Here is a 19,671-nt window from a genome sequence, read left to right as displayed (position 1 = left end):
TGATACACAAAGGAAAAAACAACCCAAATTATAGCTATGCATATAGGCAGACGGTGGATCAGCTGTTTAAGGAGGCTAAAGTGGGTGGGGCTGAGGCAGGGCACGGCCTGTCCTTAATTGTCTGACAACATGCCATACCCAAAATCTACCCCTCTCCCTCCAACTCCTGGGTCTGGCCCCTCTTCTTGCTTCTCCCTCCCTACCCCCCTCCCCAGGTCCAGTAGAGCAGCACCTTCTGCATCTCTCTTTTCCTGGGTCCAGTAACTCTTCCCCCCCCCTATCTCACAGGTCCAGTGTCTGTCCCCTTTCCTCTCTTGCCCCCTCTCCCAGTTCCAGCATCTAACCTCTCTCCCTCTCCTTGGTCCCTCTTTTTTCCATTGCCGCCAGTAGCCTCCCCAAGCCTCTTATACCAGGTGCCTATAGTTATGCAATGCAATTTCCACATTAGGAATCACCATCCAGGAAAAGGATCTGAACTTAATCATGGATATACAGAAATCCTCTGCTCAGTGGCAGCCAAAAACGCAAATAGAGTATTAGGAATCATTAGGAAAGGAATGGAGAATGAAACGGAAAATATCATAATGCCTCTGTATCACTCTGTGGTGCGACTGCACCTTCAATCCAATTATTAGGTTTAAATTTGCTGTTTTCAAGTTTTCATCTTTCATTGTATTTATGTTTATACTTGTTCATTTTACTATTATTATGATGTTAGCAAAATGTTAAGTTTGATGTTAAACTCACCATCTTGGGAGAATCTTTTCATAAAGGTGGTTAACAAATCCCAATAAATAAATACAATTCTGGTCACCATATACCGCAGAGTTAGTGAAGGGCAACCAAAATGAAAAGGAGGATGAGATGATTTACTTATGAGGAAAGGATAGAGAGTTAAGAGCTCTTTGACTTGAAAAAAAAAAAAAAGAAAGATAAGAGGAGATATAATAAAAGTTTATCAAATACTGAATGGAGTGGAAGAGGTAAATAAAAATCAGTTGTTCACTCTTTCGAAAGTGCAAGGGCTAAGGGACACGCAGTGAAGTTGCTATGTAGTACATTTAAAACAAATTAGAAAATATATTTTTTCACTTGACACATAACTAAGCTCTGAAATTTATTTCCAGAGGATGTGGTAAAAGCTGTTAGTGTAACTGGGTTTAGACAAGTACCCGAAGGAAAAGTTCATGAGACATTATTAGTCATGTAGACTTAAGGTTGTGTTTTAAAGAATAGACCTATCTTTGGGAATACTGCCAAGTACTTTTGACCTGACCTGGCCTCTGTAGGAACCAGGATACTGGGCTTGATGGCCTCTTGGTCTGACCCGGTATGGCAGTGCTTATGTTTTTTACCCGTTACTTCATTAATATCACATTCCCCTTTAGATCTCATTTTCTCCGTTATTGCTGCGATGAACAGATGCTCTGGGGGTGAAAAAGTGTGAAAGATACGCATGGCTGGAGCCCAGCACTCAGTCAAGTTCTCTGCCCTTCAGGATACAAAAGGCAAGTCAAAGCAAACATTTGCCATTGCAAAGCTGACCTCTGCTTAATTAGATGACAAGGCTTGTATGAGACAAATAAATACAGGGAAAGCCACAGGACTGTGCTGTGCTCTGTGTCATCAGACTACAGGATAAAGCTGTAGCTTCTCACTGCTGTCTAGGTTCCAAGTCAGCTCCCCTCCTTCTCTAAAGAGATCCAGGGACACAATCGGACCCTACATTGAGGACAGCAAGCATGCACATTTCAAGTATCATGCATATTCTCATGCTACGCAGTTGTTGCACCTTTGATAGCTTTTAACTCTGTGCTTTTTTGATATTGTGTGTGTACACTTGGGAAGGAGAAGGGGAGCAGTGAGTAAGGAAGAGGCTCAGTAACCCACAAAGCATCCCAGAGAAGAATGCCAGATTAATACTATAATCACTAATAAATATCACCATTGTGTTCCACTCCACTCTGCACCACACAAAGAAAGAACTGTTTAGAGACTGGGAGGCAAACAGCTGGCCAGCAGCTCAGTCAGCCCCAACATCAGATCTGTCCCAGAAATTCTCTCCCTAAACCCATCTTACTTCTAGTTCTGATTCGAACTTCACCCTTCCCCAACCTAGAAATGCAATATACTTTTACTCTCAGCTCAAATTCTCCAGCACTGTACCCTGCATGCAGAAGCGGAGCCAGGTTGACGGTGCGGGGGGCGCGACAGCGGCGTGAGAGCGGACTTCCGCCGGTGCCAGAGCACATTTTCAATGCAACACATTGAAAACAAATAGGCACCAGTGCTGGCAGAACTCCGTTTTGGGGAGCAGCCGCTCCCTTGGCACCCCCCCCTGGCTACGCCACTGCCTGCATGTTTTCCCTTTCCCACCCGAGATTTCAACATCTCTTCATTTTATGCCCCACTCTTTCTGAACACTGATCTGCTCAGTAAAAAGGTCAAAGCATACACTTTTCCAAAGACGCATATCCCCTCCAAATCCCTTCCATACGTTCTCCCACCTCCAAATCTTTCCCTTCTCTCCTTATCCCTCCCCCTTACCTCCAACGCCTTCTGCATCCCCTTCCCTGCTCAAAAACAAGTGTAGCCACACAGGCCGACACGGCACACAATTTTCTGCAAGCATTTTCAATATAGGAGTAACAAGGGAGGGGAGGGGGAAGGGTGTGGGATTATTAGATAGAATTGTGGAGTAGCAGCCAAATCGTTAGTGCAGCGGGCTTTGATCCTTGTGATCTGGGTTCAATTCCCACTGCAGCTGCTTGTAACCTTGGACAAGTCACTTAACCCTGCATTGCCCTAGGTATAAAAACTTAGATTGTGAGCCTTCTAGAGACAGAGAAAGTACCTGCACATGTGTACAGCACTGAGTAGTACATCTAGTAGTGCTGTAGAAATGATTAATAGTAGTAGAATTGTTGGGAAATCTGCTGAATGATTTTTTAATTAGTCGGTCAGCAGCAATGCCTGTAATCGAGGTTTTCCCAGCTCCCGAGAGGTGCGCTTTTTCAGAATCCTTAATACTGGGTTTCCATTTGCAGTAATTTCTTTGTGGAACTTCTTACCCTCCTTAGTTAGATTGGAGAATACACCTATCTGATTATGTTGAAAGAAATTGAAAACCCTTTTTGTTTGCTAATTGATAGTTACCAGTTTTATTTAACTGACGTTTGTTCTAACTCTATTATGTTGTTTATCGTTTTTGTTAACTGCAATGAACCTGTGAGGGGATACTGTGAAAGTCACTGAGACCTCCCACTTCCGTTGTCCTCATAGTTTTGGTATGCTGCACTGTTTGGCTATCCTTTGTGTGGGGGCTGGAGAGGAGTGTGGCAGTATATGCTGCTTCTAATGGGCAGTGTTTTCTTAGTTTATGCAACTTTGGGACTGGGGTTTCAGATCTGATGTGTTTTTCTGTAGGGGAACCAAAGAAAATTAATTGAACTGTTTCTTATTATGGTGACTACTGTTCTATGTTTCGTATTCAATAAAAATTGTTTACAGATACCTGCCATTGACCTGGCTTAACTGGGCACATCTACATTTAGCTGTACTAATGCAAGTTCACCCTAGCAGTCTATAACAGAAATCGGGCCACCCAGATGCCATTATAGAAGGGGCGCTCCCTGTGCAGGCACCAGGGCACCTAAAAGGGAATTTGCTACCAGAGGGGACCTTTTAGTAGCCTAGTAGTTAGTGCAGTGGACTTTGATCCTGGGGAACTGAGTTCAAGTCCCACTGCAGCTCCTTGTGACTCTGGGCAAGGCACTTAACCCTCCATTGCCCCTGGTACAAAATAAGTACCTGAATATATGTAAACCGCTTTGAATGTAGTTGCAAAAAACCTCAGAAAGGCAATATATCAAGTCCCAATTCCCTATTTCAGATTCCACATGGAATGTTGCTACTATTGGAGATTGTAGATGGAATGTTGCTACTATTGAGATTCTGTTGCTACTATTTGAGATTCTACATGGAATGTTGCTATTCCACTAGCAACATTCCATGTAGAAGCCTGCCCTTGCAGATCAGCAACACAACCGCGCAGGACGTCAGACTCACAGAAACAGAAGCCTGCATGGCTGATCTGCAAGGGCAGGCTTCTACATGGAATGTTGCTAGTGGAGGAGTAGCCTAGTGGTTAGTGCAGTGGACTTTGATCCTGGGGAACTGAGTTCAATTCCCACTGCAGCTCCTTGTGACTCTGGGCAAGGCACTTAACCCTCCATTGCCCCTGGTACAAAATAAGTATCTGAATATATGTAAACCGCTTTGAATGTAGTTGCAAAAACCTCCGAAAGGCTGTATATCAAGTCCCATTTCCCTTTACTAAAAGGTTTTGCCCTGCGGCAAACGGGAACTACTGCTGACCCAAAGCAGGTGCCAGTGGTAGTTCCATCTCCAGTGAGTGCCATTTCCAGCACTAGCTGAAATATTGAACAAAAAAATATTTCCTCGGGGGGGGGGGGGGGGGGGGGGGGGGGCTACCTGGAGGTAACTGGGCAGCGTTGCAAGCTGCCTGGTTACCGCCGGGTTACAGTGGGAGCCCGTACCGCCACCTCAATGGTAGCGGTAAGTGTTCCCCCTTATATGCCTGCGCAGCAAGTGCAAACTTAACCGCACGGCCATTTCATTTTTGGTTATTTTCACTCGCTGCGGTAAAAAAAGGGCCCTGACGCACGCAAAAGGGGCCACTGCCGTTAGTGCAGGGCCCCCTTTACTGCAGCTTATTGAAAGGGCCCCTTAGTGCACAAGATCAGCACGGCTAGTAAGCACTGGCCCATGAGTTTTGACAGCACTTGTAGCACAGGAAAGTGCAGTCATGTCCCAGCAGCAATACTCACTCCTATCACAGCCTCTTGCCTAGCCCCATGAATGTCTCTTACTCTCCCCATTTTTCTATTACATGTATTGGGTGACCCAAGTAACTACAGACTTGCTGAGCCTGATGTTGGGTATTGGATAAAATGGTGGAAGGTGCTGTTAAGAAAGTCCAAAATGGATTTAAAAAAAAAAAAAAGGGAGAGTCTGCCTTATTTGAATAGGCTTGTGGATTAGGGTGAACCAGTCGATATGGTATTTGGATTTCCAAGTAGTGTTTGATGAAGTTCCTCATAAACAACCCCTCATAAAATTAGAAAGACATGAGAGAAAACATCTCAATGTGAATCAGCAACTAGCTTACAAGACAGTCCTACCCTTTGCTTCCTAAATGGTCACTTTTCCCAATGGAAAGAGGTTAATAGTGGAGTACTCCAGGGCCTGTGCTGTTTTAACATACTCACTGATTTGGAAAATTTCCAGATGACACAAAAATATTCAAAGTAATTAAAACAGAAGCAGACTGAAGAAGTATCAAAGGCAAACAAAATTTAGTGTGGACAAGTACAAATGAATGAACAGAGGGAATAAACAATCCTAACTTTACTTATTCACTGCTAGGTTTCACCATTAAGAGTCACCACCCAGAAAAAGGATCTTGAGTTCCTTTGGACAATATTTGAAATCCCTGGTTCAGTGTGTAGTGGCAGCTAAAAAAGCAAACAGAATGATAGGAATTGACCAATAATACAGACTATCATAATGGCTCTGTACAGATCCATTTGTGCACTCACACCTGAGTTCTTGTGTGCACTTCTGGTCATCTCCGAAAGAGAGAAGAGAAGATATAGCAGAACTGAAACAGGTTCAGAGAAGAGGAGCCCGGGGAAGGAGGCCCCACTTACAGCTGCTCCCTTATCTCCTGAAGTGTATGACCTGTGCTCCGAGACTCGTGTGGCGAGCGCTCGCGAGTGCATGCTGGATCGTGGTTTGCGCTACTGGGGGCTCTGGATTTTTCCTCTGGTGGTTTTGCCAAGCTGGGTGGCTCGGGGTGGCGCCTACCCACTTGTGAGAATAAGAGGCCTGATGTCCTCAGAGAATACCTGCTACAGGTAAGTATCTTCGCTTTTTATATTGCGAGTCCTTCATTATGGAATACACTTCCACGGAGGTTAAGAATTTAAAAAAAAAACAGGATTATAAAAAGAGTTAAAAATAAAGAATTAGACTTTTTTTTTTCTGCAGGCATATGAGAGGGTTGATGATTTGAATTAACTGAGAAGCAGGAGTTTTTATATAAGGACTGATTGTGCTTTTATTAGTTATAGCTGATATTTTTATATTGTGTATCTGGATTTTCAAAAGACATTTGACAAAGTACCTCATGAAAGATTCCAGAGGAAATTGCAGAGTCATGGAATAGGAGGGTACTGACCTATTGTGGATTAAAAACTGATTAAAAAATAGAAAGAGAGTAGGGTTAAATGGTCAGTATTCCCAATAGATAATGGGGTTCCCCAGGGGTCTGTGCTGGGATCGCTTTTTAACATATTTATAAATGATCTAGAGATGGGAGTAACTAGTCAGATAATTAAATTTGCTGATGACACAAAGTCGTTAAATCACGGGAGGATTGTGAAAAATTACAAGAGGACCTTACGAGACTGGGAAACTGGGCATCCAAATGGCAGATAACGTTTAATGTGAGCAAGTGCAAAGTGATACATGTGGGAAAGAGGAACTCTAACTATAGCTATGTAATGCAAGGTTCCACATTAGGAGTCACCAAGCAGGAAAGGGATCTACGGTTGATGATACATTGAAACTTTCTGCTCAGTGTGAGGCAGTGGCTAAGAAAGCAAATAGAATGTTAGGTATAAAGAAATAGAAAACAAAAATGAGGACATTATAATGCTTTTGTATGCAATCCTGGTCACCACATCTTAAAAGAGATATAGTGGAATTAGAAAAGGTAGAGAGAAGGGCGATGAAAATGGTAACGGGGGTGGGAGGGCTTCCTATCAGGAAAGGCTAAAGCAGCTAGGGCTCTTCAGCTTGGAGAAAAGACGGTTGAGAGGAGATATGATAGAGGTCTATAAAATAATGAATGGATTGGAATTGGTAGACGTGAATTACTTGTTTACTACCACAGCAACACCTCTTCCCAGAAATTCTCAACTATCGCTGCAACGTTTTTATTAGCTCCTCTCCCACCGAGGAATCAGCCTCTTGTTCTTGGTGCACATTACACCAGGTCCCCAAGCAGAAGCTTCTGGGTCTGATAGCGGCAGGTACCACTTCATCCCAGGAGAAATGCTGTACAATATCCCCCCCCCCCCCCTGTCAAATGTCCCAAAAATATAAAAATATGCTGGATCCCAGCTGACCTCTGCTCATTTACAGCAGAACAAAGGGGCTTTGCAGGAGTTCAACATTTAATCAATAAGAGAGTAATTCTGAAAATCACCGACAGGAACGAGAAAGGTTTAGCAATGGAAATGACTCGCTATAAAACTGCTCTGGATGCAGGTAAGCAAATGTATGAGATGCCATTTCATGGATACATGTACCTGTGAGGAATACAGGTGTGCCTGGGGGTGGAGACTGAGCTATACAAACTGTAAAGGACTAAGATACAAAACAACTTACGCATCCAGCTTCTCCTACATAAGCAAACAACTATGGAACGGACTCCCAAATGCTGTGAGAACAATCCATGACCACTTAAACCAGGAAATCACTCAAATCTCACCTCTTCAAAAAGGCCTATCCCACCGATCCAACATAAATCCCCGCACCCAGCAACACAGCATAACTAATGATCGTACTGGACAATTTATAATCTTCACTTCCTTCGACCCCCATGATGCCTGATCCATACCTACCTCATCTGACCACAATATAACTTTGTATCTGCTATGTACCGAATTGGCAAACGCCTCTATGGTACTATGTAAGCCACATTGAGCCTGCAAAAAGGTGGGAAAATGTGGGGTACAAATGTAACAAATAAATAAATACTTTCGGATTGTCACAAGTGATAAATGTATGCATTTTCACAAATGCTTTCCGCAGTCTAAATAGCAGGTTGAATAATTTTTCTTGATAATGGATTACAGAAGTAACACAGGTGATCCTGGATTTTTTTTTTTAAGGGAATGGTTTGGGTAAATGGGGCTTTAAATAATACATTAGATAATACCAAAGTATTTTGATGCCAGTGAGAAAGTTTATTGTTCAGGATTGAAATCTGTTCATAACACTGCTGTTTATTGATGTCTGGTTTTACTAAAAAAAAAAAATACACAAAATAAAAACAGAGTGCAAATGTGCATGTACTTTTCAGTGGGGCAATTTTCAAAAGGGAAATGTATGTGCTCATTTCCCCTCTAAAAGCTGGTATACTTAAGCACCTATTTGTTGCACAAATGTACAGCAATCTAACACTTCTCCCTCAGGTAATAATGACAAAAGATAGATTTTTTTTTTGTTTTCTTTTGATGTCTCTAAGCAACCTTTGTCACCCCCCATAAACAGAAGAGGCAACCCCAAGGAACACCAAAAAGGGTCAGTGTACTAATCACCAGCAGCAAGCTCCTTGTGACATCAATAATTTAATAAGATATTTTGGGGATATATTTGGAATGTACGACATTTAAAGTAGATTACAATCCATCCACACATAACAAAACAATTTTTGCAAAGCAGGTAAAACAAATTTATGTCCAATGAAATTGACAAAGAAAAATTAAACAGAAACATATCCAACCTCATTTCTTCACTAAAAAAGAAATTAAATACGACTATTTGTAAATCTGGTGGCAAACCATTCCATAATTTGAGGACTCCTCCCTAATAAATTATCTCTTACAATGATATAATTCTTATCTGCCTATCCTGACCTGAATGTAACAGTAGTAGATACTCCTGAATCTTTTGTCTCAAATTAAAAAGGTGCTGTGCTTTTCAAAGCACAGAAAGGCAAAAGCAAAATCAATATACATTGCTAAAGATAACCCATACTCTTCCCATTCTCCATGAACCTTTTATGCTTTGATCTGTAGTTGGAGAGGTGGGTTAAAAATAAGTTATTACCTCTGTGACACACTCAGATATCCTGTCCAGGGGAGGATTAAACCTGTACCTAACTTCAAGGCTAGCCAAAAGGCAGCTTGGTTTAACCATGCCCTCTGATTTTAACAATGTTGTATATCAGGTTCATGGGCACAGTAAAACAGAACTGCACCTTCCACTCCCCACCAGCAATGTTTTCTAAAGTCACACATCACAGTGTCACTAACCATCAGTCACAGTGTTAGTCATATGAGGCTTCTGTAAACAGCAGTAGCTTCACATCTTAAAAAAAACAACTCTTTCTGTTGCACTGATCACCATTCTCCACCTTCCTCTGGGCTGCCAGCGTTCCACATGCCAAGCAGTGACTTTCTGCCAGTGCTGGCCTTTGAGACGGCAGCTGTCCATGTCCTTAGGGCAGCTCACACTGGCTGTGACAGCCAAATTCATTTGTACATCTTTTCATCTCTTCCAAGTCCTGGCACTGCCCACTTAGGATCCGAGCCAGAGAGGCTTCCCTGCAAAACTGTGCTGCTACAGCTGTCAGGGGGTTTTGTACAAGGGGAAGCACAAGGCTGGCACCAACCTTTTATAAACTTCCTTCCTATAATACACTCAAGATTCGTTGATGGATGCGTCAGCAGAAATCCTATCCAAGAGAGGTGTGCCCATCCAGAAGGCAAGGAAAATAAAAGGGACTGGTGCAACAGAGATTTGTGCTATAGGTGTATGTCAAAATTTGCAAGACATGTCTATCTGCTCTTTTCAGAAGCATTTGTAGGAATAGTTCTATAATCCGATTTTTGTGTTAGAGGATCTTGTGTTTTATTCAGATTTATGAATAGTGCATCTGTGTGTTGAGTTGACATTTTATTATTCTAATTTTTAGTGTATTAACTTTGTATTGTAAAACAATGTGTGGGATTTGTTAGCTACATGCTGGTAGAATAGTATGATCATTTTGCAGTACAGAAAACTGTTCATATTTTTGCGCTAGTTAGGTTCTGCTGATTATAAGTGAGCTTTCAGAAGTGTAAGACCACCTTGGAACCAGGGAGCATGCCTACGCATAGATTGAAAAGCATTCTTAATTCAGTTTCTCCTCTTGTGTCATTGAATCAGAGAGCTGTGAAGATGTATTCGATTCAAAAACGATTCCCAAAGAGCCGTTGCAGGCAACCTAGTCAAGTCAGGAGGAGGAGAAGTGTGATGGATAGTGAGAAAACAGGGGCAGGGGGATGAGAAGTACTAGACATGGAAAGTTGGGTGTATTGAGAATCACTTAAGACACATGTTGATACACTATATGAGCATGTGGAGAGCCAAGGAGTATCAAGTAGAAGCAAGGACACAAGATAGTGATCAGACCATGAAACAGCATGTAAAGAGGGGGAGCAGGGAGTAAGAGATGTACAGAGCTGTGAAAAGATCAAGTCAAGGGAGCACTTCTTAGTTAAACCAATATCAGCAGTAAAGAATAAGATGCCAGAGAAATGATCGGGAGTACCGAGATGAAAATCTACTAGAGCAGAAGAGGTTTTGAAGTGAAGACAAAGCTCCAAGGGTAGAGGCCAACAAAAGAGGAGGATGTTAAAGAAAGGCAACTGCAAATGACAGGGATGGTGTGGAAATGCACACTACTGCAGTATCAGAAAGAGAGGGGTATGAAGAAGCAGGGTGAAACCAAAGTGAGTATGAATAGATAACAGTTATATCCTCACCGTGCCGAGAGTGGTCAGAGAATTGCAAGAAACTAACCAGAAGGGCATGCTTTAGTGAGAGAGGCTGTGTCACCTGGACATAACTAAGTCCTGGTGACACAGTAGTGAGAGGTGATGTGTTGAGATAAAGCTGGAGACTAACTAACCTTTGTGGTGAAGGGAACAAGCGTTAAGGCGGCCGGCAATGAAAAGAGGGCGTTCACTGTGAAATTTAAGTGAAGGTGAGGGGGACACAGGAGGTAAGAGTGGAGTGAACTTTGCCTGAGCGTTCAGAGGGGAAGTGACGACCCCAGAAGATGGGAATCATTGAGTGGGGGGCAGAAAAGTGGACATAATAACCCACAAAAAAGCAAGTAGGATGATATGTTGGACACAAATGAAAGGCTATTTCAGGGTACCCAAGGAGCACATCCTGCTCTTCAGGTGCACGTGCCTGGTGCTTCGGTTGTTTAAATGCATCATGTGAGGTGGCCTCACTTTGAGAATTGTATGAAGGGAACCAGACAAGTTGGCAATTCTCACTGTAACTCCTGAAATGAGAACAAAAAGAAGAAAACAGAAGACCGACAAAAAAAAGTGGAGCAGACTGGGACCAACCCAATTAGAAAAGTGCCCAGACAACAAAGGTAGAAGAGAAAAGAAGTTGTATTTAATACTTTTTAAGGACTAGAAAATTTACAACTTTTCTATTTAATCAGAAGAACAGGGGAAAATTAATTTGTTTCTTTTACCAGTATTTCCACTGCTTATAGTGTCTTTCTTGGGCGGAGGGGGAGTGGCTCTCCATTTTAGTTTTTGTCTGCATATTTTTTCTGGTTTGCTTTTTATGTATTAGGTGAAAGTTTATCCGTGTTCTGCAAATGTGACAGAGGTGAATGATTCTGTCAGCACGTAGTGATTGTGTAGGAATCTGTAACAGTACATCTTGTTCTAATTTCTCAGAAGTAAGTACATGGTGCTCTAGGGCCCAGTGTAATATTTATAGCACTGTCTTTTCATAGGTGGGTTAGAACTGTTGCGGTTTGTTAAGTTTGCTATATAGGTTCTGAGTATCTTTTTGCAGAGTTCTGTGTTATTTTACAAAGTGTTTGGCCCTATTTAAAACAGGCCCTTGGCACACAAAATAAAAATGCTCAAGACTAAAGGTCTTCATATCCTGTAGAGTCATCACACAAACAAAAAACAGTCTGCTTTAAATGAAGTGTCTGCTGTGGAAGGAGCATATGTGCTGTTCCTGAGGTGATATTCACAATTTGAATTGTATGGCGACTTACAAGGGGGATAGCTTCATTGTTGAGGAAAATGGAGTTTGTGATACAGAACTGGAAGACTCAGGATTTTATATTGAGATGCTGTCCAGTCCTAAAGAAAATCCAGACTTCACTCCCACATAGAAGAATTTGTTAAATAGTGCTATTATAATGGTGGCTTTACCATGTAGCTGAAACCAGTTGGAGGGGGAAGGTTTCCTTGTGCCCAGAAGACCCTGGTGTTTTATATTAACTAATTTAAAACGTGGGGGGATGGAGGGATATGATGTGTGGAAATGTTGCTTTGGCTTGCCACCCCCTCATACCTGGCTTACACCCCTGTTGCCATCCCAAATATTGCTGTGTAGATATTCCACTGGGAATAGGACTAGTTCCATCTTCTCCTTAGACACATAAAGAAAGAAAGGTTTAAAAAAAAAACTCACTGGTTTCTTCCCCTTCTGCTCACAGCTTACGTGGTCTGTATTTGAGACCTCCCAGGGAACCTAAATATTGGAGAGAAAAAAACCAGGCTGTCAGATAATGGATTATATCAATACACAGACAGGTACTGAAGTACACCTTTATTCCTCCACCCCCCCTCACCCCTTTCCATGTAATGCTCCGTCTCTCCTCTGCGCAACTGGGGATGTAATTTCATAATAAGCCACCTAAATAAAAATTCCAGGAAAGTGCCTCTTTCATAAAACCTTTCAAAGAACACCAAATGGCATTATAAATACTCATTTTTGCCTGGAAGATGGTCTCCATACCTGCTTTGAACAATTTAAAAGATGAGTATAATTGTTTCAATTCCATACTGAAGAATTAAAGAAATAAAATAATTTTTACTAAAAACTTGGACTGGTGATGATAGTGCTGCAAGCCTGGTTAGAAAAGTTTCTTTAACCTAAGCTGCATCTCTGAAGGCCCATCAAATTTTCTTTTTAATATCCTGGAGGAATAATACTGTGTTGATATTCTTTTATAAAGCCAAAAGACACCTATGAGCTTTCATAACTAGGCTTCTGCAACAACCCTCAGTAGTGCATAAATTCTGTCACACAAATTAACACGTGTTCTGAAGGTGTACATATGTGCATACACTATACACATACACACATTTTATCAAATAACTGCACATATTATAATTATGCCTAGCTCTACTCCTGTAAGCAACTGCCACAGATTGCATAAACGTTGGTGCTATGTATCTACATTTTCAGCACGTAAAACACACTTTACACAGAGAAGAGGCTTGAAAAAAAAAATTATCCTCTCAATGCACTGTATACACAATATGGTATGCAAGGAGAATTCTACCTCAATCCATATGAGATGTGCCTGTAATTCCTTTTCCGCCATCCCATGCCCTCCTTCAAACCTGAACTTACCTTCCTCATTTCATGGCTGTCCAAGTTCAGGGAGATTACACAATCCTTGGCACCAATAAAGAGATTCCGCAAGAAGGGGTTCACAAGGAAGACACTGTAGTTGGTGACTCCATCAATGGAGAAGCGCTGAACCCACTGATCCACCTCTGAAAATAGCAAAAGGAGAGAGCATTAAGGGCAGATTCTTGAAGTTTAGAGCACCAGTATGTGGATACTTTATAAAAAAAATTAAGGCTAATTCAGTTGTCAGCTTGAAACACATTTGCTAGGATTCATCCATTTGCTTCTGATTTTCATATCACGCTTTACTCCATCAGATTTTTAAAGCATATCCATGGAGCAATGGATACTGGGAACAGCAGACAGCGATGAGCCCTCCCCTCCACCCCCCAATACCTCCCTGAAAGAACCCCCTCACAAAGACCCTTCTCCCGACGACTCCCCTCAGCTTGGCTTGATGATGCCCTAGTGGTCTAGGGTAGGACGGACCCAAACAAGCTCCAGCTTCAAAATTGCAGGCACAACTTCTACCTCTGGGATCCTGATCCCTAGCACTAATACAACGCGACTACAACTAGAAATCACAGCTGCCGTTTTGAAGCTGGAATTGGCACAGGCAGGAATTAGTGGGGATTGCTCCTGCCCAAGCAACGCTAGACCACCACAGCATCGTTAGGGTAAGCTGAGGGAGGGGATCTTTGGGACTCACAGATTTTCAGAGCAATGGACACTGCTTCCCCCCATATAATTCACTGGTTAAAAAAAAAAAAAGTTTCTCAAATCTAATGCAGCAGCCAAGCAAATCCGAGTAGTGCTATACTGATTCTTAGAATCCCAGTAACACACATTGATAAAAAATAAGTTGATATCCTGAAGTGCAACTGAAACATATCCTGGCACCTAGCCATACCAAACTGGTGCTCACCCATTCCCCCCCCCCCCCCCAAAATGAAAGAGATGCTGGGGCTGCTTCTAGACAGCCGGAAAAAAAAATAATGAGGGTACAAGCGGCTATGGAGTTAAGGAGGACAGAGGAGACAGAAAATAAAAAAGTACAGAAAAAAAAGATAAGAAAAATGAAACAAAAAAAGCCAAAATAACACTATATATAATAGCAAATTGGAGTGCCAGCCAAAATTTTTAGGAGCCAGCACAAACATTTAACTTTCCTTATAACCTTTGCTTTTGTTCTTTAGGAGATTGTAAATATAATCTCTCAAAGAGCAAAACTGATAAACTGATATAAGCAACAAAAGAAAGTTTCAGAAAGACAAAATATGAAGTGCAAAAGCAAAGGTTATATAAAGGAAAACTAAATGTTTATGCTGGCTCCTAAAATATTGTGGCTGGCGCTCCAGTTTTCTATACATGGTGGTTATCCACCCCTGTTCTGAAGGCAGATTAGCCAGTGCTTTTTTTGTGCCGGTACGCAACGGTACGGCGTACCGGCACCTTTTTCTCCTCCTCCCCTCCCCTCCCATTAGTTCCAGCGATTCTCCGCCTCTCCCCTGCCCTCCCATCGACGTCCAGCGATTTTTCCGTCCCTCCCCTGCCCTCACCTCTCCCATATCCAGCGATTCTTCGTCCCCCAGCCGTCCTCTTTCACTGCCTGCCAGCCAGCGTCGGATGCAGAAGTGAACGGTGCAGGGCAGGCAGCGATTGGCTGGCAGCGTCGTAGCTTCCCTCTGCAAGTCCCGCCTATGCGTAAACAGGAAGTTGTAGGCGGGACTTGCAGAGGGAAGCTACGACGCTGCCAGCCAATCGCTGCCTGCACCGTTCACTTCTGCATCCGACGCTGGCTGGCAGGCAGTGAAAGAGGACGGCTGGGGGACGAAGAATCGCTGGATATGGGAGAGGTGAGGGCAGGGGAGGGACGGAAAAATCGCTGCACGACGATGGGAGGGCAGGGGAGAGGCGGAGAATCGCTGGAACTAATGGGAGGGAAGGGCAGGGGAGAGAGAACTGCTGGAAATCAATGGGATGGGAGGGAGGGAAGGGCAGGAGAGAGAGAATTGCTGGACATGGGATGGGAGGGAAGGGCAGGAGAGAGAGAATTGCTGGACATGGGATGGGATGGGAGGGAAGGGCAAGGGAGAGAGAATTGCTGGACATGGGAAGGGCAGGGGAGAGAAAATTGCTGGACATGGGATGGGAGGGAAGAGCAGGAGAGAGAGAATTGCTGGACATGGGATGGGATGGGAGGGAAGGGCAAGGGAGAGAGAATTGCTGGACATGGGAAGGGCAGGGGAGAGAGAATTGCTGGACATGGGATGGGAGGGAAGAGCAGGGGAGAGAGAATTGCTGGAGATGGGAGGGAAGGGCAGGGGAGAGAGAACTGCTGGAAATCAATGGGATGGGAGGGAAGGGCAGGAGAGAGAGAATTGCTGGACATGGGATGGGAGGGAAGGGCAGGAGAGAGAGAATTGCTGGACATGGGATGGGATGGGAGGGAAGGGCAAGGGAGAGAGAATTGCTGGACATGGGAAGGGCAGGGGAGAGAAAATTGCTGGACATGGGATGGGAGGGAAGAGCAGGGGAGAGAGAATTGCTGGACATGGGATGGGAGGGAAGGGCAGGAGAGAGAGAATTGCTGGACATGGGATGGGATGGGAGGGAAGGGCAAGGGAGAGAGAATTGCTGGACATGGGATGGGATGGGAGGGAAGGGCAAGGGAGAGAGAATTGCTGGACATGGGATGGGATGGGAGGGAAGGGCAAGGGAGAGAGAATTGCTGGACATGGGAAGGGCAGGGGAGAGAGAATTGCTGGACATGGGATGGGAGGGAAGAGCAGGGGAGAGAGAATTGCTGGAGATGGGAGGGAAGGGCAGGGGAGAGAGAACTGCTGGAAATCAATGGGATGGGAGGGAAGGGCAGGAGAGAGAGAATTGCTGGACATGGGATGGGAGGGAAGGGCAGGAGAGAGAGAATTGCTGGACATGGGATGGGATGGGAGGGAAGGGCAAGGGAGAGAGAATTGCTGGACATGGGAAGGGCAGGGGAGAGAAAATTGCTGGACATGGGATGGGAGGGAAGAGCAGGGGAGAGAGAATTGCTGGACATGGGATGGGAGGGAAGGGCAGGAGAGAGAGAATTGCTGGACATGGGATGGGATGGGAGGGAAGGGCAAGGGAGAGAGAATTGCTGGACATGGGATGGGATGGGAGGGAAGGGCAAGGGAGAGAGAATTGCTGGACATGGGAAGGGCAGGGGAGAGAAAATTGCTGGACATGGGATGGGAGGGAAGAGCAGGGGAGAGAGAATTGCTGGACATGGGATGGGAGGGAAGGGCAGGAGAGAGAGAATTGCTGGACATGGGATGGGATGGGAGGGAAGGGCAAGGGAGAGAGAATTGCTGGACATGGGATGGGATGGGAGGGAAGGGCAAGGGAGAGAGAATTGCTGGACATGGGAAGGGCAGGGGAGAGAAAATTGCTGGACATGGGATGGGAGGGAAGGGCAGGAGAGAGAGAATTGCTGGACATGGGATGGGATGGGAGGGAAGGGCAAGGGAGAGAGAATTGCTGGACATGGGATGGGATGGGAGGGAAGGGCAAGGGAGAGAGAATTGCTGGACATGGGATGGGATGGGAGGGAAGGGCAAGGGAGAGAGAATTGCTGGACATGGGAAGGGCAGGGGAGAGAGAATTGCTGGACATGGGATGGGAGGGAAGAGCAGGGGAGAGAGAATTGCTGGAGATGGGAGGGAAGGGCAAGGGAGAGAGAATTGCTGGACATGGAATGGGAGGGAAGGGCAGGGGAGAGAATTGCTGGACATTGATGGGAGGGCAGGGATGAGATAATTGCTGGACATGGAGGGGAGGGCAGGGAAGATAGAATTGCTGGACATGGAGGGGAGAGAGGAGAATCGCTGGATGGGGAGGGGAGGACAGGGAAGAGAGAATTGCTGGACATGGAGGGGAGAGAGGAGAATCGCTGGACGGGGAGGGGGAGGACAGGGAAGAGAGAATTGCTGGACATGGAGGGGAGAGAAGAGAATCGCTGGACAGGGAGGGGAGGACAGGGAAGAGAGAATTGCTGGACATGGATGAGAGGGGAGAGAGGAGAAATGCTAGAAATGGATGGAGAGGAGAGCAGGAGATAGAGGAGAATTGCTGGACATGGATGGATGGAGGAGTTGGCTAGGAGAGAGGAGAAATGCTGACTTGGATGGAGGAGAGGGGAGAGAGAATTATTGCTTTATATGGATACAGAGGAGGGAAGAGAGATGAGAAATGCTGGACATGGATGGAGAGAGGAGAAGTGCTGGACAGGAATGGAGGGGAGGAAAGAAAAAAGAAGATGCACATGGATGGAGATGAGGGAAAGGGAAGAGGAGAAAAACTGCACATGGATGGAGAAAATAGGCAAAAGCTGGATCCATGTTATACCTCCTCCAGTCAATTCCATGGAGGAGGACCCAGCTTTTACTTATGGATGCAGGGCAACAAAAGAAGAAGAAAGGAAGAAAGTAAATAAATAAATGGAAAGGAAGCCCTGGAAACGGAGTTAAGAGAACAGATAGAGAGCAGCAGAATCAGAGACTGGGACCAATATGGATAGAAAAACAAAGTCACCAGACAACAAAGGTAGAAAAAAATCATTTTATTTTCATTTTAGTGTTTGGAATATGTCCAATTTGAGAATTTACATCTGTTGTCTTATTTTGCACTAGGTATGCTGGAGCTGTAACAGCTTACAGAAATTATTTATAATGAAAAGAAATCATGTTATTTTTTCTTCTATACTAGTATAATATTTTCAATGATGTCTGTTTATATGCGCCATGGCTGGTATAAGGGGTGTGGCCAATGTGGGTGTGGCTATAATAGGGGCGGTGCCATGTGTGGTGACCCCGCCCACAATGAGTACCGGCACCTTTTTTTCTACAAAAAAAGCACTGAGATTAGCAATAAATACACAGGGATCAGGGCAAGGAGCAACCGCTCGTTCAACTTCTAGGATGCTACCCGGTCATGTCTGTCACCAAAAGAAGAAAAATGCTTCCTTTCAAAGCAACACATCACAAAAGTATTGGGACAGCTCAAAAAGTTGGGAAATGCTACCTAGGGAATGAATTTAGAAGCCCTGATGTACTAAAGGGGTTTTCCTTTTTGTATCTATGAGGGAAATGCTAAGTGCATTGGGTTCTGAAGTTAATTCACTACGCTGTGTCAGCATTTTGAATATGAAAACCTCACATTAATAGTAAATAGCCTCCATCGAATAAAAAAAGTGGGACTCTGGATCACTTGTTACACATAGTTTTGTTGCTTGCTCTGCCTTGCTTGTTTATCCCCCTCACCTGCCCGATTGAGGCTGTTTCCTTCTCTTTCCTGGCATGCAGGTGGCTCCAGTGCCCACTAAGCCCCGCCGCATCACCAGCAGGAAGTGAAACATCAGTGAAGGCAAGAAACTGGGAGAGCAGCGGCCATTGGCCAGTGGGGCAGAGTGGCTCCGGGCAACATGGGCATAGCTATGGGTGGGCCTTGGTGGACCCATGACCACCCAGTCTCTGACCCGCCAATCACGTATTGGGGCCCGGGAACCTGCTCCACTACAGTCATCAGTGCTCAGTCAGGCGTCAGGGTCGGGGAACCAACGTGCTCCAGTATAGTATGAGGTGAGGAAGTTGAGGACCCCCAAAAATTCTCAGTGCCACTCACCAGCCTATAGCCTCACTAGGCACTGCAAGATTGGGCCTCCTCTCCAGCACAGTCTGCACACCCACCTGGGCCTCTGGAGCAGTACACCTCTGTAGGAAGTTGAAGCCCAGGCTTAAAAAAAAAAATTACATTTTTGCAATGTTGGTGGGTCTTTGGGTTGAGATAGGCTCTGCAGTGCCCAGGCTATATTTAAAAAATGGTTTTATAATTATATTTAATGGTTGTATTCACCAGGGTGGGGTGGGAAGGAAATATGCCAGACTATGGGAGAGGGTGACGCTAGGCAATTGGGAGAAGTAGGGGAGGTGAAGGGTAGGGCCGATGCTGAGCTACAGAGATGGATTGGGGAGGGGCAGGGAAGAGAAGGGCTGATGCCAGGGTACAGATGGATATGGGTGGGGGTAGGGAGGGGAAGGAAGGGCTAACACTGGGCTATGGAGATAGATGGAGGGGGTATGTTAAGTACTAGGAGTTAGTGCCTTTATGGACCATCCAACTAAAATAGAACCATTTGCCATGAATCAGGAATTAGTGCCTTTATATGTGAAGTTTGTTAGGTTCTGAGATTTTGATAACATATTGTGTTTCAGATTTGAAAAAATTGTCCCAATTCCTGGTCTGTGTGCTAATTTGATTTGTGTCATTTGGATGTACAGGAGCTGTAACAGCTTACAGAAATTATGAAAAAAAAATCACGTTATTTTTCATCTCCTATACATAGTAAAACGAAATTAGATAATG

At 44.4% G+C, this 19,671-nt stretch overlaps 1 protein-coding gene across 2 annotated transcripts in view; it reads right to left on the bottom strand.

Annotated features, from left to right (window-relative positions):
- Positions 1-19,671, bottom strand: part of SEMA4F (ssemaphorin 4F) — a 257,897-nt gene that overhangs the window by 73,020 nt on the left and 165,206 nt on the right. For both annotated transcript variants that reach the window (XM_030190860.1, XM_030190861.1), the window contains exons 2-3: positions 13,267-13,412; positions 12,319-12,378 (exon numbers count right to left, since the gene is read on the bottom strand). In XM_030190860.1, the coding sequence (XP_030046720.1) occupies positions 12,319-12,378; positions 13,267-13,412 (206 nt within the window). The remainder of the gene's footprint in view (positions 1-12,318; positions 12,379-13,266; positions 13,413-19,671) is intronic.

This window comes from Microcaecilia unicolor, chromosome 2 (genome assembly GCF_901765095.1).
Source record: "Microcaecilia unicolor chromosome 2, aMicUni1.1, whole genome shotgun sequence".
Lineage (NCBI taxonomy): Eukaryota > Metazoa > Chordata > Amphibia > Gymnophiona > Siphonopidae > Microcaecilia > Microcaecilia unicolor.
Note: the sequence above shows the minus strand (reverse complement) of the source record. Positions and strands in the feature narration are given on the sequence as shown.